The sequence below is a fragment of the Chaetura pelagica genome, unplaced genomic scaffold (genome assembly GCF_000747805.2).
Source record: "Chaetura pelagica isolate M959 unplaced genomic scaffold, ChaPel_1.0 scaffold226, whole genome shotgun sequence".
Lineage (NCBI taxonomy): Eukaryota > Metazoa > Chordata > Aves > Apodiformes > Apodidae > Chaetura > Chaetura pelagica.
The window spans coordinates 923,138-949,779 of NW_009953495.1; the positions used below are offsets into that span (position 1 = coordinate 923,138).

General features: G+C 37.6%; 1 protein-coding gene across 1 annotated transcript; it reads right to left on the reverse strand.

The window, feature by feature from the left end:
- Positions 1 to 953: 953 nt before the first annotated feature.
- KPNA3 (karyopherin alpha 3 (importin alpha 4)) lies at positions 954 to 26,073 on the reverse strand. Its single transcript, XM_009999074.1, has 16 exons — positions 26,034 to 26,073; positions 19,911 to 20,002; positions 19,665 to 19,694; positions 19,527 to 19,579; positions 19,342 to 19,437; positions 18,244 to 18,329; positions 15,183 to 15,269; positions 14,623 to 14,792; positions 13,589 to 13,633; positions 11,067 to 11,198; positions 9,963 to 10,091; positions 7,390 to 7,494; positions 7,182 to 7,253; positions 6,919 to 7,081; positions 5,973 to 6,067; positions 954 to 3,532 (listed from the first exon to the last, which is right to left on the reverse strand). The coding sequence occupies exons 1-16, from the start codon at positions 26,071 to 26,073 to the stop codon at positions 3,434 to 3,436; spliced, it is 1,494 nt and encodes a 497-aa protein (XP_009997376.1). The 3' UTR covers positions 954 to 3,433.
- Between the last annotated feature and the right edge of the window lie 569 nt (positions 26,074 to 26,642).

Below are 26,642 nucleotides of genomic sequence, written 5' to 3' on the forward strand. Positions count from 1 at the left end.
GAACCTGCTGGATGATGAATAGGTTGCAAAACCCCTACGATTCAAGAGTTCAAAGTCTGTCAACTGAAAGCTGAAGGTAACACAGAGATGAAATTGCTTTTGGAAATGGAGGTTAGATTCTTTTGAGATCCTTATCATTTATATCCTCCCATGGAAGAGCATTTGCAAATAATTAAACACAGAACTGGAAGCTCACTTCCATCATCAACGTACCCATGGACAGAGAGGGGTTTCTCCGGGTGACTCACCCAACTGACATGGAGCAAGGATGGCAAAGCCATAGCTGCAGTTGCAGGCACCTCTCCAGCAGTTCAAGAGGTTTTTCTCCATTGGTGCTGTCACATAATTAAAGCAGGTCTGTACTAATTAGGGGGCTGCAAATCTCTGACTTGGCTCCAATTATCCCTGAGCAGCACCCCAACCTGTCACTCGTGCCTAAGGCAAGGGCTGCTGGCCATCCCTCCCTGCTCTCCTCCCTTGGGGCACACCTCTTCCCAAGGCACTCTAGGTGGGAGTAGGGGCTGCTTGTACAGCACCCCAAGATTGAAATTAGAGCTGATTCAGCAATGTGAGTCTAACACTAGGAACCTAGAAAGGACATTTCTGGAGGCAGAAAATGACTGTGAAAGTTCCTGGACACTATGGTGTACCTTCAAACATTAAAACAGAAGTCACCATTTAACACAGTTCTGTGGATCAGCTGCAACCCATTTACCAAAGCCTCCTGTACATGTCTGGGAAACATCTCCTAAAAAAGCATAAAACTCTGTACTGGAACAGCATCCAAAGTTTCAGAGATGGCTGCATGAGCTTACTTTATTCATTCTAGTAGCACACTTTGACGTTTGATGCCCAGTTGTGCTAACTGATATCTAGTCACAGACAAGAAACCCTTAAGTCAGTCCCTTAAGACTGTTTCCATCATCTTCAAAATAAATTCTTGAATTTTTTTATAGTATTTGATAGCAGCTTTTTATTGGTTACAAAACCTAAGCCCATATACAAAATTAGGAACACATTTAGATGCCTCTTTGAAAGAACGTTTTAGTCTATTTTAACTGATAGTTTAAAAAAATAATAAAAACAATGCAATTTTAAACACTGTTCTGAAAACGTAAAAGTGCAGCAATATACTTTGTTTCCTTTATTAACTATGAAATGGTGCAATCCCAATCAAAAGCTGATAAGGTCACAACAGAAGGAACTGAGCAAACGCTTTGTCCTGCCTTACCCAGTTCTCTGATGTTCACTTTCAATGTAATGCATTGAGTGCAAGAAAAGGATCAAATCTTCACAGTAGTGGAAAACTGTTTCAGTATCAATTTGTATGTCACCTGTAGGACAACAGCGAGTGCAGGCTGAACAGGGAATCCGTCACTCTACGTGGCATACGGGGAGACTAAATTGAATTAGAAGGGAGGGGGGGGAATATTTGTTCACAATAACATCTGCTGGAACTCCTAATTTCACAAAAACTTTGTGACCTTACCTAACTTTGACTTTTTATTGTTTAGTTTTTTTTAGCGAACACCACACAGTTTCAAGATTTTAGACTATAGTGTGTGAACAGGATGCAGTTACCATATGAAGCTTCAACTCAATTTCTGGGAAAAGAAAAAAGGCACAATGAACTTCAACTCAATTTTATGTGCACAAGAGTTGAAAAATCTGAGCCACCTTAAAGAGAAATTGTTTCTAAAATTTATAAAACCTATAAATAATCAGAGGCCAAACCACTATATTAAAACAGATTATCTAGCAAGTAAAAATCTTGCAGTTTAAACATACGCTTGTATCCAGGTGAGATACAAGACAACTCACTCTTTAAAGTGGCTCCACCTTGGCAGATATATATTTAATGAATGCACACCTGCTATGCGTTGTTCATCAGTGGAAAAACAGCTGATCCACAAAGCTCTGATGGCATCTGTCCTTATCTTCATCACAGTAAATACAACCCACATCCAATAACTAAATTAGTTTAGATTTTTCTATCCCTTCACATCAATGCATTGGGAAATTACACCCAGTAAACAACAGCAACAAAACCAGTTTGTGTGATAGCTTACAGAATTCCAAAATTATCCGCCTTCACCCCAGCAATACCAAAATCCCTTTGAAAATTACTGGGTCAGACGATTTTCCAAAAGCAATGACCTCACCTACCTCATGTAAAGTTATTTAATGTGCGCTGCACATCAAGTTTATGCTGAGTAACAGCAGCTTCCATACAGCCTCACACATCAACCAGTTTGTCTCTTTTTTAATCATGTGAATAAGATTTGAGACTAATTTCTGACTTTACTCTTCCAATACTCCAAGAATGAAGCTTTTATGACGCTTCTAAGTAGTTGCTGGTTTGTTGCCAACCACATCATAAGCACTGGTTACTAAGTAAAAAATAGTTTAAGACTAAATTACAGTAAACATGAAAGCTCCACAGTTTAAACCCAATATAAATCAACCATATCCAATTATCGATTTAAACCAAAATGTATTGACTACTGAAAGTTGAAAGCAAGATTCTTTTTTAACTAATATGCTTTTGGACAGAATTGTTTTCTTTCTACAGTCTGGGACTCTTGCTTTCAGCTTAAACAGAAGTTCAAGTCCATAACAGGTTGTAGCTCAGGTAAAATACCATGCACAGCATTTGATTACTTCAAAACAGCAGGAACACACAGGCTGAAGTGAGTGGTCAAATAGGGCTCGCTGTTCTCAAAAATTAGGTATAATGGCAAAAGCTTTACCAGTCCAAATCTACAGTTCATCCTCCAACCCTGGTTTCTGAGGCAGTTAATGAACACACATCAATTACTGATAGCTGAAGTAGTTTTTTTTTTGTTTGTTTTAAACTTAAGTGTTTAATCAATTGCCAAGTGTTTGTTTTACTAAAGTTATTTTTATTTCAGTTTCACCAATGAAATTCATTTGGCTTGCATTTTTTAATCTATTCTTCCACATCAAGTATATGAAAATATGTCTGTGGAGGACAATGATGGAAGCTCAGAGCAACCTGAGCCCCTGTGAAGTCTTCCAGAATGTATGCATCATACCAAAGTGTCTTGATCCACAGCGCACCATTTTCCAAAGAAGCTACTTTTCCGTGGAAAGCCAATGTGCCACCACTATGGAATATTCTTAACAAAACTGCAGATTGCGGTTGTCAGCATGTGGCACCAGGAAAAAGGCAAAAAAAGGTAGTTGGGACTGTTAAAAAGAATTCTGAAACTGTTTAAGAGATCATGCATACGCATTTACAGTCCATGTGATAGTGACGTTTGGCAACTGCGAAGTGACCGATACATGGCTTGCTTTAGAAGCATCAAAACGAAGAGGCATGTGTGTCTTGGAGCCTTTTGTTTCTTCACTTGGTAGCCATCTGGTGGTGCTTCATACTGGTGTGGGACAGAGAAGCTGCACTTTCTTCAACTTAAAAATTAAATTCTTTCGTTTGAAGGTTGGCCGTTGGGTCAAAGTTGTAAGTACCTCCTTGAGTGGCTTCAGGAATGAGACTGGGATCCTCATCGATCTATAAAATACAGGAACAAAAATACATAAGAAGCCAATTCCCTTCACAACCCAGAACACACAGCAGAGATTCACAAATGTTCTTTTTCATATATATTATTCAAAAAAATAAATTATCATTTCCCAATTCAATTCCTCAAATACATTCACAAAGAACGACACGTCAACTGCGTTCTAATGCTATTAGGGAAACAGAAAATGTAAATGGCTAGAGCCTGGCTTGCTGCTTGGTCAAAGCAGTTGCTATTTTAGCTGTGCCATTTAATTTTTCAGTGCCAATTTTTAGTACTTCTGGAGCTGGCTAATCACTAGTTGCAAATTCCAAAATTAGGTTTGTACTTCCTCCCATTTTCTTTCAACATGAAAACAGTTTTTATTGGCAGCTGACAGAAACACTTATATAAAGCTTAAAGGAGTTCTCTGCATCTCCTATCAGAATCTGAAGGATTTAGGTTTACTCATTTCTGAGCAATTTTACATCACTCTCATAAGTGCAATCTGAAATATTTTTTTTTAAACCAAAAGTACTTAATTACTCTACGGATATAGAATGAAAGGCATCAATATCCATCTTCACCCAACTTCCTCGCAGCTGTTAGAATGTAGGTATTAATTGCCTCTACGAACAGCAAACAAGGTCAGTAGCCTCAGGATGCACAGCTTCAAACCCTACCCATCCTGCTCCATACCACAGCCAGATCTGCTCTCCAAGCACACCACCTCTACAAACCAGGCTGCAAGGAATCACATGCCTCGTTTTAAACTGTGTGTCACTCTGAAGCAGGGAAGAGCCCTTGTAAGGAGTGCCTAAATAGCTTTTGGAGGGAGACGTTCAGGCCTTTGGTGACCAGCAGTCCTCAGGAAGAAGAGTGGGGCACACCAGACCCAAACTGAGACCGAATCTTGTTCAAGAATGCTTTGCAAAATGTTTGTGAGTTGATAAATTAGCACTTCTGCTGAGGTACTAGAAAGTAACATTATTTAAGTTCATATGACTTTTAACACAATAAACTCAAGTCAGAAAGCCAGCAGTGCTGATCCTGAAGTCCATGGCTGTGCACTTTACAGGGTTCAGCAAGGAGCAGATGGGATAAACTATGAAGGGATATCCAGTCGCCAGCAACATCTCATGAGAATAGAGAAGATCCTGAAGTGACAGAAGGCAGAAATACTCCTAGGCAGTCAACCTTAACACTGCCAAGCAGGCTAACATAACCACTGTCTTGTCTCTCTAGGGCAATTTCCATTTTGTTTCTGGGATGACTTTTTTTTTTTTTTTGCACTGGTCCTTAAACAACAAGGGTTATTTTCCTGCTTAGAGCTACTGCCTGAAAATTTGTCTGGTTTTCAAGTTTTAACTCCTATTTCCCAATCATAGAATTTCTATAATATCAAGTTTCACAACTCCCAGAAAATATGGTAACAATATAAACAACAATCTGAAGTCAAGTCTTGCTCCTGAGTAAGGGAGGTAAATTCAGCAAATCAGGCATAGATTGAATTGCATTAGTTTATGTAAAAACTAAATGTAAAAAAGGGGAGTACTAGCATCAAAAGGGCTAATTTCCACCCACAACAACTACAGTTAACTAAAGGTAACTACCCAAGTCTCAGAGCATCATGGAGATTACTAGACACTGCTAGGGAATCATCACAGTGTAAGCAACTTTTCACGTGTCTTAACTTCTGGTGCCTAGCTCTGCAGTCACAAGATGGGTCCATGAACGGAAAATTAATGAGCCCTAAAGTTAGAGTTGGTATCTGGTGAGTTCAATTTAAGAGAAGAAGAACTGAAGACACAGTGCTGCTAAGGCTGCAGAAGTGCAGACACTCTGGATGGCCTAGAAAAGGCAGTTATTATTCATCTCCAAATTACTCATTGAAGGGCTTCTGAGGTGCTCAGAAGCAGCCAGTAGCAGAAGGGCTAGAAAGGAAAAGGTCAAAATATCTAATCAGGGAGCAACAAAATATAAGATGGTCTACATCAGTCACTTGCAGAAAATGTTCTGGGTTTGATGCCCTTTAATGCAGAATCCAGATCAAGCAATTCCAGAGCTGGGATACAATAATCTATCTGAAACTCAGGATACACCTCCCTGCTCCAAAGACTGATGTATGAAGAAGTAAAGAGGAGAGCCAGAGAACTGTCTAGAGTCCAATCACAAGTAATTACATGTCATTTTATACACCAGTGTGACAAAATAAGGCCTGAGTCAATCAATTTACTAGGCAAAACCAGAACAATCATTTTGATGCTGCTAAAGAAAATTCTTGGTATTGAGAAACTCTTCAAAGACTTTCAATTAAGCAAAGCTGCCCTGAAAATGGAGGAGGAGAACTGAATTCCTAGATAACCTATGTTCATGACCACTGGAAATGAGGAACACTGTCAATGTACTTACTAAGCTAACAGCACAGTGCATACAATTTAGCATACTTACATCATCACCAGAGAAATACTGATCTATGATTTCAAATGCTAGTTTATAAATGTCTTCATTCTCATGCTGTTGCAAGGCTTCAATTTTCTCTAATCCTGGATAAAAGAAAATAGAGTTTTATAAGTTTAAACTGAAGTTAATTAATATTTTGAAAAAAACTAAATTAGGAAAAATAATGCAACTTTACTACTGAAACATACTAGAAAAGATGTAACTCAAGTTTGCAAATATTGTCCTATCTTTGTTTGTAAGATGGGGAAAAAAAAGTAGTTTGTGAACCTTTGCATGCCATGGAATATACCATTTTATGAAGAAGGAATAATGAAATCTTCTCTCTTTTTAGACAGCACTACATACATAGTATATACTACATACATAAGCTACTACATAGTTTTTGTCCCAGTGTGCTTTCTGTGTATCACCAAATGGAAGTGGCTTCATTTGTGTGTTGAATACAAGTTCAAAACAAAAAGGCAACAAAATCTCACACCAAGTACAGCTTAAAACTCTAGTTCTATTTTCAAATTGGATATGGTATCATACAAGGGAAAAATTCTAGTATAGTAAGTTGTCAAACATTGAAAACCCTGACTCCTCATCCTGCTTTGCTCTCTAATAAAATAATGATCCTGACAACTGCTTCCAAAGCAAAAAACTAAAGCAAGAATTGTGAGTTCTACCACAGAACCAAATATATAAAATAATCAAATGAATAGAAGTACCATTCTCATTTAAACCTAAAACATCTCTCAATGGTTGCCTCCAGCATGACAATCCCTAAACCAAACTGAACAGAAAAAAGTAAATTTCTCTCATTAAAGGTTTTAGTTGCTTATTCAAATAGTAAGCAATGGTAAACAAATGCTATAGCAGATATGAACAGCAGCAAGGGGAACAGCGTAATATCCACCAAATTAAATTTTTTAGAAGCCTAGCAAGCACTTACCTCCACACTCTTCTATAATTTCAGCTATTGTGCTAGCCTCATCACCAGCCATTATCAGGATGTTTTTGAGACCATCCAGAACCACCTGTACCACTTGAGAATCCTTTACTGAGAGCAGTTTGCAGAATGGTGGGATTACATTTTGCTGTACAAGGTATTCAACCTAAATAACAACAACAACAAAAAAAGTGCTTTCAACACTGTGCTTCTTACAAATGGCTGTGTAACCTTTTAGTGACAATTTGAAATCCTACTACACATACCTGATCTTTTCTCCCACTTATTGTCAAATTGCTAATTGCCCAAGCAGCTTCCTTTTGTGTTCCAAAGTCCCCCTAAAAAAATAAAATTAATAGCTCATTAAAATCAGCATGGAAACATCTGCCAAGCTTATTATTAAAAATCACAGACTCCTCATGTCAGATTTATAGAAAGAGGATGACAACTTGCATAGTTGATGGTTTGACTGACCTTAGCCAGCTGGTGTATGATCATAGGGATTAGCCCAGCATCTATTACAGCCTGAACTTGTTGCTGGTTTCCTGCTGTGATATTGGAAAGGAACCAAACTGCTTCCTACAATTGGACAAAATAACAAAGCAAAATACTTTTAAAAAAATAGTCAACAGATGGAAAAAAGCCCAAACCAACCAAATGAAACAACTTCAAAGCCTAATATCGTACCATGACCAATCACTAAACAGAGCCTCCAGGTTTCCTTCCCAGTAGCACTTTTAGCACACACACTTTTATTGCACTGTAAAAGCCAAACACATAAGGAATCAATGTAAAACTGATATGATTAATTCAGAGGCCCAGATTATTACTTGTATGTACAAGGACTGTCTCCACATAATGAGAGCAATAGTGACTTAAGCCTTACATTCACTTTGCACTGCTGGAGTCATGGCCACATTTTAAACTTAGGATCAGTTTTGCAAAAACAGAAAAACTGGTAAAACATCATCTAAAAAATTACTTGTCCTATAGTATTTGACTTAACAGCTCAGCAGTAGCTTTCTGTGCTTATACAAGAATGACGAACTCCAGGTCCCATTGCCTTCCTGAAACATGAAGTGAAGCTCAGAAATCTTTCAAAGCCTCTCAGTATCAGACAGGACTCTGAGTCCCGAGACCTTACTCAGCAATTAACTCCTTCAGATGGTTCATTGGCACAGCTAAAACCTATCTCATGGCTGCTACAAGTTCCTGGTTACAAAGGGGGATACTTGTCCAGGCAATCCAGCACATCTTAAAAAGGTTCCCATCTTTACTAAAGAAAAAACAGATGTGGCAAGCAGCCAGTTATGAAGTACTTCAAGAAAAAAAACATAATGGATTTGATTTTTTTAGGAAGGTATATCTGTTTTTACTTCTATTTGCCGCACACAATGTATACTTAAATCTCAAAGCATTTACAGACTCCTTATGTACAAAAATAATTCCTTTCTTGGCATTCAAAAGGAGCTCTTCATCATTCTTTTCAAAGAGTTACAGAAGGGCAGGCAGAAACAAATCACAGCAGTTTGAGCTGTCAAAGTTGACTTCTTCAGAGCTCCTGGCAGTCAAGGGGCCTAAAGAAACACAGATTCCTCATGAGTAGCTTCCCCTCAGTGGTACACTAACTGGGGGAATCACATAGATGTCCTGGTTTGAGCCAGGATGAAGCCGATTTTATTTCTACTGATTTTTGGTTTTCCTTCAGTGAACTCTCTTTTAAGCAGCACACTTGCTGAAAGCAGCAGCAAGTTTTTCAGCTCGTGGACTGAAATACCTGAATATTTATAGTTACTGCTGAGAGACCAAGGCCACTTTGCTCTGCTTGTTTAGTCTGCTGCTTCAGACACTAAGGGAGCAGAAGAGTTATATTTACAGCCCTTCTATAGGGAAGAGGGGACTAGACAGATGGCAAAATTGGCCATAAAGATTATTCCAGACCACCATGTCACCATTGGTATAAATTCAGGGACCACAGAAGTAACTTTCTTCCTCCTTCTTCTATCCATGGTCAGTGTCTAGGGAGGACTCCATCTGTCCATCTCCTTTGATCCCTAGGCCTGTGCATTCTTGTCCCTCATACCTCTACCCTCAGGTCCTGTCTACCCTGCCACTATCTCCTGAAGCAGTTTTGGACCTTTCTGGGACAAGGGAGTATACTGGGAGTTGCTGGAGGTAGGTGACAGGGGTTTTGCACATTCCTGCACATATTTGTATATATTTTCTTTTATCACTAGTATTTCATTAAAGCCGTCTAGTTTAGTTTTCAATCTGGAAGCCTCTCTCCTTATTCCCTCTCCTTTCCCTATCTGGGTGGAAGGGGAGGGATTAAAGAACATTGTCATTAGTTTAATTGCCAATCCTGTGTTAAACTCTGACTGTAAGAAAAACAAAAAAGGCTTCTCCTCAGCCAGCCCCACTTTTGCAGCGGAAGATGACAAGATGACTAAAAAAACCTGCCAATAACATGAAATACAGCTATGGAAAAGAGGGCACTGGTCACTTTCATGTAAATTCCTCTCTTCCCTCCCGTCTTTGTAGCAGTGAAGTTAACTCTGCCAAATGTAAGGAGAGGAAAATGCAAGGACCATTTTCAGAAAAGGACAGTGGTGCTCCCTACACTTCCCAGAAGGTGAAGATGGACAAGAGAACAAACTCCACTAGGAAAAAATAGAGTGGAAAAACTGGATCAGTCTTAGTCTACTCACCAGACTCAAGCAAAAGTAATGATCTTTAGTTATGAAAAACTGTAACACAAGTTAGCCCGTAACTCACTTTGCAAATGAAAAAAAAAAATCACACTCCAAAGCAAAACCCATCAGTCCACCCTAAAAGCATCAACTCTAACGTATGGATGCTCACTATGGCTGTTTGGCTTTAGCCCTAATTAAGCACCAGCAATAGTTTGCATCTTTATACAAAATTGCCCACATGCTGGAAATAACAGCATGTACTTCCAAGAGGATTTCCAAGAAATCCTCCTGTAATATTCTACAGACTTTCATTTCTTAAACAAAAAGATCAAGTCAGGAAGAAACAAATCATACCTTGTTTATCTTCTCTTTTGGATGCGTCAGGAGATTTGGGAAATAAGACAAAACATCACAATTGAGAACAACTTGTGTCTGTTCATCAGTACCAGTTACTATGTTGCCTACTGCTCTCAGTGCTGCTGTCTGAATATCCAAAGTGGGAAGGAAAGAAAATTGTGTGTTAAAGACATTGCTGTTACTCATGGTAAAACAAGTATCATTTTAAAACATCTTTATAAAAAATACTTTGCAAAATACAATTTAGCACTTCACCCTCTGAGCTACATCTAAAAATGGGTATTGTTTCATCAAAACAAACACACAGTGCAGCATTTTATTGAACAGACATGCTGCAGCTCAATTCTTAGAGTGTACAGATTAGAAGTTAAAATAATCTTAAAACAACAGAAAGTTAATTCATCATGTATCATATCTGACTAACAATTACACTGTTTCTAGGCTTTGACTACATCTGCCAAGGTTGCTTACTTCTCCATTCAGCTCTCCACTACAGAATTAAACAATCCACGACTACATTTTTTTCTCACTGACTCGGTTGACTTTCAGAAATGGACCTTATGTCTCGGTTAGTAAATGCTTCTAATCTCCCTTCATCTTTGAAATTAAACAAACAAACTCAGTTAACCTACCACTTGTAGCTAATGAGAAATTTACTAAAAGGACTCAGCATCTGCAAATATTTTAACATTTGAAAGATCTCAAAATAAACTGACTGCCATGAGCTTTTCAGACAGAATATGCAGAGCAACATATGCTGCAACAGAATACAGTGGATGTAACTTGAATTATGTAAAATGTAAAATCTGTTGTCATTAAATATTTTAGGAATACAAAAGGAAGGCACCCCATGTAAACACATAATGGAAGTTACTTTACTCAAAACTGTATTAGAATTGTTTTGTTCAAGTTTTATTTAATTTTAATAACTTTTTCTCCCCAGCGTAGGCAACATTTTTGTTCAATTTTACCTGTAACATCAAATGCTAAAAAGAACTGTAACAAAACAAATGCCCATCACAGTACTCCATCAATAAATACTCCAACACACATTTTTTTAGAAAATAGCCTTACAAAGACTAGCAACTGAACCAGACTTACTTGAACTTTAACCTCCTGATGACTCAGAAGGGGAACTAGAAAAGGTACAACTCCTGAATCAATCACCATTTGTATCTGTTCATTTCCACCATCTGTTAAGTAGGACAAAGCCCAAACAGTGTCCACAAGAATCTACAAATTAGAAAGAATGTGGATTATACATTGAACAGTAAAATCCATACAATGGAGGCTTAATTTAGTGATCAACATTCCACATGTCTGGAGGGGAAAAAAGAACATGCAATTTAATTACAGGAAAAACTCAAACATTATGCCTAGACCTAACCAGTAAATTGTTAATTATTATGTACAACTCTGAACACTAGGGCCATTTGTTCCATAATAATAATTTCCATATGTCCTCTCTCCAATTTTTTTTTTTTTTTTTAATTAAATACCACATTTTGGTACATAAAGTGACAGCATACATCAGTTCACAAAGGTAAACTGCTGGACTCAATTTGCATTTCATAGATAACCAGCTCAGATAGGTAGTTGTGCCAGGAACAGAAGAAAATAGAACCCAGTCTATAATTTGCTATCATTTGTTACCTGTGCAATCTTTTGATTACAGAATAACTAAGATGCCTCAGTCTCTAGTCCATCTACCTACACCATAGCATTTCTGATTCATAATCCAGTTCAGAAGTGAAACTGCAAACTATTCTGGATGTTTGCCTTTTTCTGCCTTCATATTAAGATTAAAATCCACAGCAAAGGAGAGGAGTGCTTATACTAACTAAAGGACTAGCAATTATTGTAAGGTAGCAACTGGAAAGCAGAGGAAGTTACTATCATGCAGGGCACTCTTACTTTCTTAAAGAAAATAAGGACTGTATCAGTGATGACTTGATAAGGATAATTTGAGAGGCCTCAAAGGTAGAATAGTTAGAGTCATTAAAGGTAGTATCTGAAGCAGACACAAAGCCAGCAGAAAGAGGGATATCACATCTCATCAAGATGGCATCAGGAACTGCAGGAAGGAAAACTGGGACCCCACTGAGGACATAATCTGCTGCAGTATCTAGATCTACTCTACTCTTAAAACAGGTACCTGTTCAAAATTTCGAGCTATTAAGAGCTACATGCTACAGTACTAAAACAGGAAGGACTCTGAAGTCCTGGCACACAGGCTGCTTCCAGCCAGCTCCTGGGACCAGACAGCACAGACCTAATGCTTTCTTGACACAGCCTGCTGCTACCTTCACCTGCTAATGCCACAGGGACAGCAGAATGTGCTGCAGTGGAGCCAGTACCACAGCAGAAGCAGTGAGAAATGGTGCCTCACCAGTTTGCTGCCCCACAGCCCTGTTGGTGACGAGAGCAGCAGCCACCAGAAGCGCTTGCAGGACTGTTTGTTGGCTGACCTACCTGCATCACTGACTCATCTCCAAAGATACGTTTGCTGCTCCTGTACAGAGAGGCTGGGACCAGACTGGTACCTCCAAACTAGCACCTGACTCTCAGGATCAAAAAGAAGGGCACCCTAGTTGAGATCAGTCAAAACCTGGCATCACATAGTCTCATAGCTACTTCAAGAAGCTCTCACACAATCATCGCTTGCAAAACCTTTCAAATTCGGCAGGGAAAAAACTGCCTATAAGTTAAATGTATGTATGGTTTTGCTATTAATTTCCATTCAAGTTTGCCCAAATTACAAATTGGAAAGCTCACTTCACCATTAAAAGAGCAGCAGAAACACCACTACCACAGCATGGACGTAACCAAAGATAGTTCCACCTTATGGTCTATTCCCAGACCCACCACAAGAGTTTAATTCATGCTTACCCAAGTGAAAAGATCAGTACAAGAAGCAAGAATCAAAGACATTACAAAGTTATAATGGGAGAAGAATAGCTCGGTATCGCTTAGTTATATACATCTTTGCTCCTGAAGTCCCAATGTAAGACTTCAGGAAGTAAGTCCACGCCTTTAGTACTTTACTCAGAAAATATAGGTAAACCTATTGATCAGGAATGTGGGAAGCACTTAAAAAGTTTAGTACTAAAAACCTGAAGAAAAGTTGCCAAAGGTGCCATAAAACAATAGTTTATTGCTGTTTAAGTATATTTTTACATGTGATTTTCCTAGTTAAAAAGGAAAGTCACGCACCCAGCATGTTACAGAACTCAAGATTTACCCAGATGATCATGGTATCTGATTGGACTAATATGTAGAATTATATGCACTTTTTCTACATATACATTATATATCATCTATGTAAAATTATAAATTTGGGCAGAATTAAAGTAAAGCTGATGGCAAAGCTGGCATTTTAAATTTCTAGTGCTCAATTCTTCCAGATAGGATTTTCTATGTAGTTTCTAATATAAAGGAGAAAGATACCCCAAATTTTTAGAAAAGATATTTCAGAAAGTGTTTAGACTTTCTTTTTCATGCTCTAGATGACTACAATTATATTAGTCTTCATATTTAATAGTGCATTTACTATTTAATTATATATAAATGAACACACAAAACCGAGTTTGCCACTTATTTCTAAAACTTTATAAATTACTTACGTTTATATCTGTATGGTAAATGAGAACACACAATGCTGGCAAAATCTGAAAAGAAGTTCATCAGTCATTACAGTAGAATAAAATTGGCAGTACAATCATGAATCCAAGTATTACTGTCAGAAAGCTTAGCTTGAGACTGCATTAGCATATTGCATTCACAAACTTCCCAGCAGCTGGTCATTCCCTCAAAGTGTGTGTGTGTATATATATATACATACATGTAAATCTAAAATTTATAAAAATACAAGGCAGTACTATATTTCAAAGACACACAGACAGCAGACTATTGAGGGAAAACAAGCAAACAGAGATAAGACATCCTTCTGCTTTTTCGAAAGCTTTCTTACCACACAATACAATAAAAATCATTAGCCTAACATCAATACATAAAATACCTCTTGGATTAAAGTAAAATTTTATTTTTGTATTCAATATAAAACTGAGCCGTGATAAGACTGCTTAGAATAGGGACTTTTATTTGGTAAAGTATTACTTGTAAAAGTTTCCCCATTCTCTGCTACGTTTGAAGAATTTCATTGAAGTTTAGTTGCCAACAGCAGTATTATACTTCACCTGGCTTCAAAAATGCTAACTACACTTTGGAAATTATTAAGAACTTTACAAACATTACAACTATAGTTCTAGACAAATAGCACCACCTTATTAGGTGATATTGCATGTTCACAGCTAGCTGAAAACAGACTCCACTACATTCACCAGTTTACTTACATTTCCTCTTACTAAAAATAACATTTGAATACTTCTATATACAGAATCATGTTTTAAGTATTTTTTTATAAATACATGAAATACTGAGTATGTTAACACTTTCTACTATCAATTTTTTATTGTCTCTTTTAATATAAAGCTCATCAGTCTTTAGTCTTACTCAGTCAAGTAACTTCCTTTAAAAACTTGTAAGTGGTACAAGACAGTGGCAAATAACATGCATAAATTCACAGTATGGCAATGTAGAACATTTGGCCTCTAGCCCAGAGTATAAAAAATGATCTGTCTTGTAATTCTTTATTTACCTCCTGAACTGTCTCCATAGGCGGTGGGGGATCCTTATTCCTGCAGAGATTTACAATGACCCATGTGACGTTCCGAAGGAAGGTGATGGGAATGGAAGGATTGATGAAGGACAGAAGAGGTTTGACAACTCCCAGTGATATGACATAATCTCTACACTGAGGACCATCACCTACAGAAATGAAAATTGTTGTAAAAGAAATTACATTAAAAATGGAAAATCTTGAAATGTATGCAATGACATGTCGGGATACTGAAATTCTATGTTTCCTCACCAATAGTCTCTACTACTAAAAGATCATGTTCAATTAAATATACATACGTACGGGTATGTATGTATATTTTACAAGACACAAAATTTATCCTGTTAATATTTTGTGTAGCAAGAGATACTATTCTTTTGAAAAAGCAGATGTACATAGGTAATTCTGGCCATGTAAAAAATTATATTAAGTCACAGAATTTAGAGGAAACATAGTCTCATATGATAATGTCAATGTTCCAAAAGTCATATTCTAAAATGAAACACTCCCTGAATCTGAATCATTCTAAGAAGAGTTACCTATGATATTCCCAAGAGCCCAGACAGCTTGCTCACAGACATTCTGGTGTGGCGAATGAAGTAGTCTCAAGAAGAGGGGTACTGCATCTGCAGAAGGCAAAGACTTGATTTGTTTTAACTGGAACATGGTATATGCACAATACTTCCACTGACTAACACTTTGACTACCATGCCTTATACCAGGATGCATGTTTTCATTATGAAAAGCACACAAAATCTCAGTTAAATTTCTATACACATCTAGAGGGGAAAAAATAAAGACTTGAGAACAAGCAACTATGAAACAACCATACTGTCCACATTCAAATATTTCCCCATATTTCTCACAATGATGAGGAAGAGCCTCAAGTATGTAGGTGTTAGGTTTAATGCCCTGGTAATTTGCATTCTCCAGTTATCCAATATCACAATATGTACCTAGCAGAATGACATGCCTACTCGTGCAAACGTGCTTCAAATCTTGACTGTAAGAAAATAGCTTCCTCCCAAGAGCTGGCTATAGTTAGTTTCCACATGAAGTGAAGATTTACATCCATCTGCCAGTCCTAAGACGTGTTTTAATTTGCTCGTATATACTCCGTGCAACATACTGGATTAAGGAAGTGGTACTGATTTTAGATACTGGTCTCTGCTGAATTAAATAAATTTAATAGAGCTACAAAAGTTCCTCTAGTATTCCTCTTGCACTACTTCCCTTCTGACAATCCACACTGTTTGAAAGACAGTAATACTTGCAGCAATTTTTTATATCTATATATGATCATACTCATCCTAGAGTCATTCTGAGGAAAATAAAATAGATAAGTTTACATACTGTTGAAGGGAAGACTATTTTTTATTGCAAAAATAGCTCCAGAAATTTTTAAAAAATTGCAACACAATTTGTGAGCAACTGTGAATCAATACTCTTGATAATTTAACATGTGATAACGAGCCAAAACCACCTGATGTATTTTCCTGAAAAACAGTGTGACGACAAGTAAAGGCAACCTAAAACTCCTTCCCTGCCCTAGATGAGTAATTCAGCAATTGTCTACAACTGAAGAGTGTTGAGGGGCAGGAGCACACTGTTGCTTAAGAACGCTCACTCTGTTCTTGTAACAATCATCCCACTTCCATTAGCTCAAGTGGAATATTCTAGCTTCCTTTTCAGTCATTACTGAGATTACACTTCACCCATACATGTATTCAACATATTTCAGAGGGGACAGTCAAGTATGTAGTTTACATTAGATTGCAATCCTGGTCTGCTTTCCAAAGTACAAATGAAGTTATTTCCTATCAGCACTCAGGGAGGAGGACAGTCTGAGAAAGCACAAGTTGCAGGTTATCTGATCTACTGCTCCTAAAAAATTAATTACTTTTTCTCCAAATTGGGTCCTGCCAAGACCTGTTCTGTGTGTATAGTACTTCTCCTCCTTTCCTGGGCCTTCCAACTGCCATCTGCCCCTCCTGATTGCAGGAGCTGCTTTCTTTTGTGATTAGGCTGCAGCAGCTTCTTTTATTGCTGCCAGGGCCTGTGGCCCTGTTTCCTCAAACCATCTCTTACCAAAAGAAAGCAGAGTTGGGAGGATGTTTTCCCTTAGTCATCTCCCAGCCAAAGCAGCAAGACTTTTAGACTAAACTTCTTCCATTTTCTCTTCAGGAGTAAAGCTTGGGAAATGCTTTTTGCTCCTCTCACGTAACTACCACATTTTCTTCTTTTCAAGCATTAGCTAAACAGATTTTGGGACAGACATATTCCAGCTTTAACTCCCAGTAAACGTTTAGGTAACAATAATGCTTTTGGCCATGCTGTATATATTTTCATTCTAATTTTAATTTTTACTTAAAGATTTTTCCAGAATTTTTTTCTGCAAAGCTAAGACTATGATCAGCTTTTTCATTAGATTAATTCATTCAAATATGGTAACATAGTGGGACTTGATAAAGGAAGAAAACTATTACTAACCAAAGAACAAGCTGGGAAGGATGCAAAAACCTGGGAATCAACTTCCCAAGATATTTAGAGACCAGAAAAGAAATCTAAAAACAGAAGTGCCCAACCACATCAGGATTTTTTGAAACAAATTAAAGATGTTTATTTTTTTTTAAAGGCTTTGGATTTTTAACCAAAGCTCATTTTGGTAGACGCATTCTCATTCTAGTCATCCACTAATCTATGTAGAATGTGACAATTAATGTGATTTTATTAGCTATTAAAATATACAAAACAGAATTTTTATTTGAAAGGCAGGTTCATACAGTTAAAATAAAAAAAAATAATCAAATAACTAAGTCACTGATTTCCCATATAAAAACACTGACTCAATACATCAAGACAATTTATCATGAAATTGATTATCTACTGTCTCCTGTTTAGTGACAGAATGTTGTATTTAGCATAAAGGTGATTGGTTTAAGATAAGCATGCTGATACATAATGGCTACATCTATAATCCTGAAAAATTAATTAGATTAAATTTATCTTCAATTAACTTCAGAGTTTATTTCTCTTCTCATAATGGAAGTCTCACTGGTTGGTTCAGCAAGAAACAAAGGCAGCACAACAAACACTGCATCTTTAGGAGATACTAATCATATGGTGATGGAAAGGATGGCAACTTTCTTAGCTCTGTATTTAAATGGGCAACCTTACATAATGCTAGGTATTTGAAAACTTTAATAAGATTTATGAACATCCCTTTGAGGTATAAAGAATTACTTCTTAACATAGTTTTAGTTATAAGGGTATTAATGGTACATGATTTCAGAAATCAACTCAAGGATTAGAAAGGACTAAATTTTTTTTTACATTCTCAGTACATCATCTGTGAATCTCTGTCTTCTTTATGGGAAAAATCAGGTCTGGCATTCTTTAGTATGAATCGTTAGTGACAACCATATTAATGTTTAAGAGCAAACATAGAATTTTTTTAAAGAGGGCAGACTCTAGACTCTAAAGAGGCCATTTATTATTTTAATGGTTTTGATTAAAGAAAAGCATTTGTTATCCAAATATCCTCTCTTCCCTTTTACCCACAATATCAGCCAATCTCAAAAGGAAAATCATCACACTTACTAGACTGTACAACAGCTTGAGTCTGTGCAGAAGTCCCTGATGCTATGTTAGTCAATGCCCATGCAGCTTCAAATTGTAATGAAGGGCTGTAATGAAACAATTTTATAGTAATAAGTTGAAATACGATCTGTATATTATTTCATGGTTCATTTCAGCATTACTAGCTGTATCCACTCTGAGACATGCTATGTTTAAGTACTGCCACTGGGCTTAAAGTAAAAAAAAAAAAAAGTAAAAAAAAAATATAAGCCTTGACATTTCAGAGTAAAAGATAGAAAAAAGATTTAACATTCCATTAACTTGCATAAACCACCCCATCATTCTGACTTTGTATTAGTAATAAAAATAAATGCAGTAATACTTGTCAAAGCACACACTAACCAAATAAGCTGACCATGACTCTAGTCAATTAATTATCTCCTGTATGAAAGATTTCTAGCACCCCTTATAATAAAATTTAATTATGCCTCTCTAATGGGTAACAGAGACCTCTTCACATTCATACTTAGTGAACAACATGCAACTGCCTCGCTGTCATTAGCAGTTCTCAATAAATTTATCATGTCTGACCATAACTAATAAAAACTTGGCCTAACATTACATCCCAGATCAAGTATAAGCTGGCACACTGGGATAAAGACATTTTTCTACTCCATCACAGATATCTTGGAAGAGACGTTCCTCAGCTTTCATATTTGTAACTAATTTTATCTGCATCTAATAAGTCCGTTTTAATACTAGCATGATCCTGTCTTTTGATATTGATGCTAGATTTTTCCCCTGCCTTCATACAAATACACGCAGTAAACCTGAGCCAAGTTTTTTAAAAATAGTTAACAAAAAAGTCTGAAATATTCAAAACCAATGAGAAATATGGTAAGGTTTATTAATTGGATATACTCTTGAAAAGGTCTAAAAACTAAAAGGACATTTCAGTGGCAGAGTAAACACTCATGAAGGAGTTATGGTGTATCATCATGGAATATGATCCACCGTAATAGGTTACACAGTGCTATGAATCCTCAGTGTCATTTGAAAGTAGATGTTTTGTTGAATGTAGATTTTAGTGGAGTTGAACATTTTAAAAAGTATACTTACTTATCATCTCTTTCTAGGCATTTAACCAGAATTGGCAAAATTCCTGATTTTATTAAGTCATCAATAGGTGGATTTCTGTCACTGGATAGGAGTTTTCTATGAAATGAAATGTAAAAGTAAAATAAGTAACTTCCATAAAGAAAAACGCATAGGAAACACACCTCTGTGCCTTTATTTATTTTTACCTTGCAGCTTGGACAGCACTCAGTTGGATCACTGGGTTGTCACTTGTGGCATTCTGAAAACAACAAAAAATAAACCAGTAAAAGAAAAAAAGCACAACACATGCATTTTTATTTAAAAAATCATTAAATGTAACATACCTGCAATATAGCTTCTAGTGTTACGTTTTGCTTGAAAAGAAAAAAAAAAGGTTTAGTAATTAATTTTGCTGCTAAATTATATTATTTTAAAACATTTAATACAATCAATCTAATTTTAAAAGCATATAAGTTCATAATTTTGCTTTCAAGTAACTGCAAGTCTTCCAGTGTTAAGATAAAACCAAAATGTGTTGCTTTTGGACACCACCGAAGTTTTCAAAATAATTCAAGAATCAAGGAACTTACTGCTTTGAAGTCAGCATCAACATCAGAATCTTCTAAACTTTCTTCTTGGGGAACATTTCTTTTTTTCAAAAGATGTTCATCTCTTTTGTTCTGTAAAGAAGTGATGAAAAATAAAGACACTTAATGCACAGGGTGACAATGTAATGGTCCCTTTCAAAACAAAAATTTAGATAAAATTGCTTTCATAAAGGCATTTGTAACTGCAAATAGAACTCACCGTATTTCAGCTCCAAGGATCTGGCAGCTTGCTAATCACAGAACTATGACAATCCATGACATGTGAATGAAATAAAATTTGCCATTTGGGGATCAATTTTCTAACAGACCTTTACAATATATATTGAGTTGCATGACATTAATGTTTAGCCACACGTCACAAATTTTCCAGTGTAAGATCAGTTTTCAGCTAAGCCTACTTCAAAGTTCCTGGTTACACATTTTTTCATCTTGTGTGTGAATGCAGCACGCTCCTTGTACACTATTTCCCACTGACATTGTTAGCCTAATTTCTGATTTATAAGAACGCACCTTCCAGACTTAGCTCCTTAAAGGAATTACTGAAGAAAAAGAAAAGCTTTTCAGTGGTAAAGTACCCATTTAACATTTCCACCTTGCTTAGTTAGAAAAAAACTGAACACCTAAAGGCCTAATATAAAAACAAAGGAATCAAATAATAATTTGTTACTGTGCCTATATGTGCTTTTTTACAAATTTAAAATGTCCTAAAACTATTATTCTGAATGTATGGAGCAGTTATTTCTAAATTTTAGACTTTATATTTTGCTTGGTATGTCTAGAGGTACAATCAAAGGCAGAAAGGGCAATGGAAGATGATTATGCATGCATATATGAACATCTTTTTATGGTGTTTTGTTTTGTGTTTGTTTTTAACAGTGCATTATTATTTCAATCTCTAATGAAGCAAATAATTGAAAAGATGTAACAAACAGTTATAACACCTAAACCAAATATACTAGCAAGGAAAGGCAGGATTTTCAGTTTCCAAACAATTAACTGACAACCATAGAGTATTGACTGGAGATTATATCATACTTTGCTTGTAAAACATAAAAAAGCTCCTGAAGAGGTTAATGTTTCAAAGGAGATGCTAATATTTTATTTTATATTAGAAAAAACAGCAAGCTCAGATCCAAAATTTCTGGGACTTGCTTAATTTTAGATATTTGAAAAGAATTTAAGACAACCTTTCCAGCCTCACTTTGAAAGGCTCTTAAGCAAGATATTAAGATTGTTTTTTGTCACCTAAGAGAACACTAAAAAAATAAACAAGCACCAGAATTAAACAGCCAATCCACAAACTTAGCATAGTTTATTTTTTGTCAAGGCTAAGCAGAGAAACTAAACCTCCAACGAGCACAGCAGATCACCTAGATTAGCTATGAGAGCCTCTCCAGAGCTGCAGAGTAATGGAAGTGTCTTTGGAGCACATCCATTCAGACAAGCACTGAAGTTATTTTGTTGTCAAGTGTTTTTGGAGAGAAGGAAGATGGAAATGAGCAGGCTGAGCAAACAGTACTATGCAGACAAACTGCATCAGGCAGTTCCTTCACACTGAAGGATGCATTCACCATAAAGACCTACAATATATTTATTTTCCACACTAAGTACTTGCCACTGCCATTTTAAGAAAAGAGCAAACATCATTTAACCCCAGCCAATCTGGATTTCTCAAGAACAATACCTTTTCCAACTGGTTGTCTAAACTACAGCCAGTGCTTTGGCAACTGCAGGGACCAGACCCAGTTTCCAGAGGCCCTCTCCATGCACAGGTGAGCTTTCTTCAGTGCACAGCTACTACATGCATCTCTCAGTGGAGAAAGGGCCTCCCCGCTGCCTCGCAAGAACAGCTCCTACAGTTCAGCAGTGCTGTTAGGTAAAACAAGCCAACTCTGGGAGAAGTGACATGAGCTGGAGGAATTAATGCCTTCATGTCTGCAGTCCTACTGCTCCACCCATAGACACAGTTCATGCTGGTAAGTCCACACATGCATGAATGTACAGGAAAACATATTTAGTTATGAGGGAGACAGACATGGCCCCACCAGATATTCCTTGTTTACAGAAAAGGTGCGGCCTGAAGAACATGGAGTCTTAACGCAGAACCATCACCAACTGTCTGCTGCAGCAAGTTAAATGATTAATAAAAAATCCTTTAGAGGAAGAATCCAGCTTACTTATCGTTAGCAGCAAACCACTGTGTTGTAAGGCAGGGTTTTCTGATTCTGTTCCTCCTAAAAGTATTTGGCTGGATTTTCTACACCTCATACTCAGAAAATTCAGGGGAAGATCTTTGGAGGGTTTTTCTAAAATTTTTTTCATGTAACAATTGTTACGTAAGAATTGTTATCCACGCTGATTCACCTGGTGATACTCTTTTTCAAACAAATGGTTTGGTACCAGTGCTGCTTAACTATGTGTTTTGCAAGATTTTGCAATAAAGACAGGTGACCTTTACTACCAAATTTCTGTAAAAAATTTTTTTAGATGCAGGCCTCTTGCAGATCCTTTGCTTCAGAAGATTATTAAATACTTAGAATAGTGAAGAATTTAGCAAACAAACTATTTTTACTTAATTTACTGAAAATAAAATTCCAGTTAGGAAACGCCACATTATCTCATTTGTTATTTCCAAATTTCTTCTGTCAATAAAAAGATAAAGCTTTTTAAGAGCTCAAACAGCAGATTCTCCCAGTTAGGTGTTTCACACCACTGTATTAGCAGTTTCCCCCACTACTGAATCCTCTGAACTTAAGGAACCATCCCTATATTTGGGGGGAGAGAAACTGTTACACTACCATTCCATGTTGCTCCCCACAAAAGCATATTTGCTGGCACAGAATAGATGCACGTTGGAGAGATTTGACTGAGATCCCTCCAAAATGCAAAGGCTACGCAAGGGTCATTCAAAGTCTTATTTTGTTCCTATTTTAAGTGGAAAATCAAATAAGGCGAAGATCTTCTCAATTATTGACATTAAATAGATGACATCCACTCAGAATTAAGATCACATGATGTTAGCAGTATCTATCATGGACATCACTTTGACCCTCAACACTTTCCTTCGAAAAATATATTAACCAAAAACAGCTGAAATAATTTATTTTCTAGCTTGAAAAATCTAGAAGTTCTTGGATGCAAAAAGCAAAGCCACACTGCAACAACTGTGGTACTGAATGAGTATCCCTCCACAGACGTGTGTCTTTTCAACATATACAATTACATCATTCTAAGCAATCAGTTTTTGTCAGGGTTATGTCTCTACTGGAGTGTAACAGAAGGGCTGTGGTATCCAGTTGCTCCAGAATGCAAGAATAATGTATCTTGAGGTTTTCTCACAAACATCCTTCAAATACCAGGATGGCATCAGTTGGAGCACAGCAGTAAATCACAGAATGGTTTGGATTAGCAGGGACCTTTAAAGGTCATCTAGTTCAATCGCGCCAATACAGAGAATATAGCTGGAATAAAGCGGAAGTCCCGCTGCAGCTGGCTGAACAGCATCCTCACAGAATGGCAGGAGTGAGCTGCACAGCCTTCAGCAGCCAAACAGCTGGAAATCACCTCCCACAGAAACGCCAGGCAGAAAATCTAGAGCATGCCAGTGGACAAAGCACTGGATTATTCCATGCCACTTCACTCAAAGAACTTCAGAAAGACTACCTGCCTGCAACCATTATTTGAAACACACTTCATGTTTAATGCACAGTGAGGACGATTCTATAGAAGTACTGTTAGTTGAAATAATTTGCTTGAGGGAGGGACATGCACAAATGGCCACAGAATTGGTAATTAACACTTATTTTTAAGTTTCTCCAATTCCCAATAATCTTTCAGAGCCCTGGACAAAGAGAAAAGGAGGGCAGGTTGTAAATGAAGACACAGTTACAGAAGAGTAACAGACAATAACTTGTTTCTCTCCTTCAAGCAGTTGTGCATGTGAACACAGATGCAACATCTCCAAACAGTACACCTCACAGAAACTGCAGTTACCTGGAGGAGGCTCCCAGGAATCCCTAAATGAAGACACTGAAGGACCTGCTAATGGCTGCAGCACACCAAGAGCTCCAACTAAGTGTTCTGCAGCTATCAGGAATGGAGATAGCCCACAGGGAGGCCACCCGTGCGGAAGATGGAAACAAAGATGGTGAAGATGGTAATGAAAGAACGAAGTTTCCAATTCTGGCTCATCAAACATATATAATCTAGCTTTAAATGTTACTGTCGGACAGAGTCTCTTGACAAGTGCAACACTGTATCAGCCTCTTTAGAAATCTTAGCATGGTTAAGACTGAGTAACATTGAAAAACCTTTCCATTTATAGTTGCATGTAAAGATGGCCACAAGAGACACTGTAACTGAGCTAACCGAGAGCCTAGCTCTCTCCTGTGCCAGCAAGTTAATAGCTCCGTTGAGAGCCCTTATAACTGCATACACAACTATCCAATTCCTTTGGCAATACGAGTATGCCTAAGAGCATGCTTCCTAATATTAAAGTTAACCAAAATAACCATGAGTAAGCATTATATGCTAATGCCAAGATATTCTACCTTCCTTGAGAGAGCTGAACTTCGTAAGACATACCTGACCACAGGTTGGCACTTGAATTTCTGCAAATGCAGGCAACATCTTCAGACTGCCAAGTCATATGGTACAATGGGCAGAAAAAATTACTTTAACCAGGAAAAGAACAAGCAAGAATATTGCTGTAGATATTCGCTGTTTGCAGATGGTTGGGCTGAAAAGCAACTGTGAAGAACATATAATAGTGGAGCTTCCACAGCTGCCTGAAGGAGAGAGGCTAGTGCTTCTTGAGAAGCACTAAAAATCTTACAAAAGAAAAAAATAGTATTAGTAGCATTTATTATAAAGTCAAAATGGAACCTTCCAGTCCTAAGAAGTGGCTCTAGGACTATTTAAAGCAGCTCTTTCCATTTGCAAAAACATCCAGTGCCTGGACAGCTCAACTACTGTATACAGTAATTTCCTGTACCAACCACTCCTCTGTATAAGGTAAAAGAACATGACCTGCAGCTTGGTATGACCTTCAAATGCTTGCACTTTGTCATACTGTGATGAATTCCAAGGGTTTTGCCTAAATCATAGCACCAGCCTCTTCTACAGGCTCCTGTGTTGACAATGAAGACAAATGAGCATACCTTGATAAAGCCACCCTGTTCAAAGCCTGCCGAGAGCCCTTTCAAAAGGAGAGGCATCAGGCTGGAATTCCTGATGAAGGGTAAGACCTTGTCACCAACAAAACTAAGTAGCTCTCCTTCAAAAGGGAAGATAATCAACCACTGCCTGAGCCATGTGTGCTATGTACAGCAAAGCCAGAAAACTTACAAAAAGCAGGTGACTGCTGGTTATAAGCATGTCAACAGTCTGGTAGAGATCCCACTACAACAGTCTACAGATGCCTCTGTACAAACAGAAGGTATGTGGACATATATGCAAAGGAAAAACGCCAAACAGTAAAGATACCAGGGGTGCACTTTCTTGTCCAGTGTGATGATCTGTTAAGAATTTCTGATGACAGAAAAGTATCATTAGCTTCACTGACAGCATGATGGTCAGGCTGCATGAACAATAAACATGCAAACCCTGCAGATTTCGATACTTCTTGTTTACCTTCATGGAAAAAGGCCACAAGATTCACAAAAGTGCCTATTAATGCAAAGAAGTTTCAATGAAAACATTATTAATGGAAGAATCTTTGTGGGCAGAGGATGTCCAACAAGCACTGTGCTGCATAGTACTTAGTACTACTAAGGATATGGGCAACAGGATACAGAGCTGTGAAAGGTGTTAATTTAAATTTATACATGCTTTTCAGAATTTGACATATGGGAAAACTCTGCATAGAGTGTAAATTCTGTTGGGAAGCTTCAAGATCAGAAGAGAAAATAAACAAGAAAATCTTTGCCCTTAGGTAACAAACACAATTACGAAATGCTTCGTCAGGTGAGGGAAACGTTTAGGAACTCAGCAGCTAGTAGGAAGCAATTATTTTGGCATGAAATTTAAGATATTTATGTTTGAGTCCCCTGGGGACAAAGAACAGAACTTCAGAAACATCCAAACATTGGCCAGTAATAGCTATATCATAGATGCCAACAAGCAGCTCTTTCTTCTGCTCTTTCATAGAATTATAGGTTGGGTTGGAAGGGATCTCTGAAGGTCATCTAGTCCAATCCCCCTACCTTAAGCAAGGACATTTCACACTAGAAGAAATAGCTCAGAGCCACATCAAGCCCTGACCTTGAATCTCTCCAGGGATGGGGCCCCCACCACCTCTCTAGGCAACCCGTTCCAGTGATCCACCGCCCTCATTGTAAAGAATGTCTTCCTAATGTCCACCCCAAATCTACCCTTCTCTTGCTTGAAACCATTACCCCTCCTCCTATTGCTCCATGCTCCAGTGAACAGGTCTTCTTATAGGCTCCTTTCAGGTATTGGAACATTGCTATAAGGTCCCCCTGTAGTCTTCTTTTCAGGCTGAACAACCCCAACTCCCCCAGCCTGTCTTCATAACAGAGGTGCTCCAGCCTTCTGATCGTTGTCATTGCCCTCCTCTGGACACACTCCAACAGGTCCACATCCTTCTTGTGCTGGGGGCTCCAGAGCTGGATGCAATCCTCCAGGTGAGGTCCCACAAGGACAGAATAGAGGGGCAGAATTACCTCTCTCACCTTGCTGGTCACATTTTCCTTG